The sequence below is a fragment of the Berghia stephanieae genome, chromosome 3, assembly GCF_034508935.2.
Source record: "Berghia stephanieae isolate SIO BIC M18660-M18661 chromosome 3, UCSD_Bste_1.3, whole genome shotgun sequence".
NCBI lineage: Eukaryota > Metazoa > Mollusca > Gastropoda > Nudibranchia > Aeolidiidae > Berghia > Berghia stephanieae.
In genome coordinates this window covers 59,679,917-59,682,416 of record NC_088362.1, presented here as the reverse complement: position 1 = coordinate 59,682,416, position 2,500 = coordinate 59,679,917, and the positions used below count along the sequence as shown (strand labels likewise).

Sequence of the window (2,500 nt, the reverse complement as noted above, 5' to 3'; positions counted from 1 at the left end):
CTGTGTAACCATGAACTTTTACAGTCTGGTTAATACAGTTTAGTGAGAACAACTCACAAACGCGGATGGCAAAAACAATAACAAAGGCCTGAGTGACGTCATCTGCATACTATCTATAGATAGAATGCGCTTGGCCGAGGAGTTCACAACATTGCCATCCGGAAGTATAACGGACCAACACACAAACTCTGTGTAACCATGAACTTTTATAGTCTGGTTAATACAGTGTAGTGAGAACAACTCACAAACGCGGATGGCAAAAACAATAATAAAGGCCTGAGTGACGTCATCTGCATACTATCTATAGTCTGAGAAAATTTAATGAGGTGAAATAACATCTGACTATAGAGAAAGCTGCGAAAATCCGTGTCAAATTTCAATTGTATTACACAGTATAAACATTACGAACGAGAGATGTTTACCCAAGTCGATTTTTTTAGGCAAAAGAAAACAGTTGTATTGAATAGTTCAAAAAACTTGTTTCCGTGAGCTCTACTAACGACAACTCACTAGCCGGTGCAATAACCAAGTAATGATGCCAAACTGTCAGTCCTTTTGGATTTCGGTGTCAGGCTATAGCATAACGATGGCGACGAATAAATAGGCATGGGGTAAAAGTAACCCCGGTTATACTACGGATATAGTCGGTGTTAGGGTTGAGTGAGTTAAACGTCTGAGAGAGTGAATGAAATGCTTTTTTGTTGTTGTTTATAGACAGCCATTGTGGTGATTTGTTTCACTTACTCCGTTTTTTTTTTTTTTTATATCAGGCACGTTTATAACACGCCCACTACGTAGCAATTGTCAACTTTAGAAGGCGACGGTTGATATGCCCAGAGGAGGAGGTCGAAGGTCAGGAGGGGGTGGAGGAGGTGGAGGAGGCGCGAGCAGACAATATTCAAGGTAATTCTTCTTCTTCTTCTTCTTCTTCTTCTTCTTCTTCTTCTTCTTCTTCTTCTTCTTCTTCTTCTTCTTCTTCTAATGATGATGATGATGATGATGATAATAATGATAATAATAATAATACACATTTATATAGCGCTCATTCTCGTGTAAAACACAAGCTCTGGGCACTTTACAATATAAATATCAATTTTAAGTGAAAAAAAAAAAAAATAATAATAATTCATAGCCAAATCAAGGATTCGTAGAGTCAATAAAAACAAATACAGTAAAAACGTGTCTTGAGATTCTTTTTAAAGGTAGGTAAAGACTTGCACTCCCTCAGACCACGTGGTAGTTCATTCCAAATCTTGGGGCCGAATCAAGCAAACGATCTATCACCAAATTTTGTTCTTGATCTTTTTTCCGAAATTTTCGTTTGGTCATTACATGATCTTAAAGTGTAATATTCAAATTTACACATGACCACGTGATCTGTGAGATATGCCGGTGCTATACCAGTCAAACACTTATAAACAAGACACGCTGCTTTGTAATATGTGCGCTTTTCAATGGGCAACCAGTGGAGAGAGGCCAACAAAGGGGTTGCATGATCAAATTTTTTTTTGCCAAAAACTAATCTTGCTGCACTGTTTTGCAGTAGTTGTAATTGTTTAATAGAAGCCTGAGGCAAGTTGTCAAGCAGGGAGTTACAATAAACTAGTTTCGAAAAAATGAGGGAAACAACCAATGTTTTACATGTTCCAATTGCAATATACTGACGGATCGAACTGATTTTCTTCAATTGAAAGTATAAAGATTTACAGAGCGCAGAAATGTAAGCTGACATTATCATTTCTGAATCAAAATAGACACCCAAATTTTTCACAGTCTTTGAAACTTTGATCTTTTCACCCCCAGTCAACACCTCAAGACCATCATTCACCTTCAACTGCCCTCTATTTCCCACAATCATCACTTCTGTTTTTGACTCATTCATTTTCAACTTGTTGGCATCCATCCACTCTTTCACATCCGTCACACATTCTTCCACACGTTTCACAATATTTTCGAGATTTTTAGTTTTATCAGTAGCATAAAGTTGCGTATCATCTGCATAGAGATGATAGCGCAGCCCATGACCTGTGATGACATTAGATAATGGAGAAGTATACAAAACAAAAAGAATTGGACCCAAAACAGAGCCTTGAGGAACACCAAAAGACAATGTATGTTGACGAGAAAGTTTATCTAAAATCATAACCTGTTGCTTTCTGCCATCTAAATAAGATTCAAACCACTGCAAGACAGTCCCAGACAAGCCAAAAGTTATATTTAGTCGTTTAATGAGAATACCGTGATCAATAGTATCAAACGCCGCCGAAAGGTCTAACAATGTCAGAAGAGAAACAGAACCTTTATCTAAAACATCAAGCAAATCACTCGCAACACAGCACAGAGCAGTTTCTGTGCTGTGGTAAGAACGATAAGCTGACTGAAATTTTTCCCATAGATTGTTTTCATGGAGATGTTGTGAAAGACGTCTGAGTACAACTTTTTCAAGGATTTTAGAAAGAAATGGCAGATATGAGACGGGACGGTAGTTACTAATGTCATT

The 2,500-nt window shown here is 37.6% G+C and overlaps 1 protein-coding gene across 1 annotated transcript in view; it reads left to right on the top strand.

Annotated features, from left to right (window-relative positions):
* The window catches only part of LOC144968098 (uncharacterized), a 12,547-nt gene that overhangs the window by 5,043 nt on the left and 5,004 nt on the right, over positions 1-2,500 (top strand). The window contains exon 2 of the mRNA XM_078906094.1: positions 771-903. Coding sequence (XP_078762220.1) covers positions 830-903 — 74 coding nt within the window. The 5' untranslated portion in view covers positions 771-829. The remainder of the gene's footprint in view (positions 1-770; positions 904-2,500) is intronic.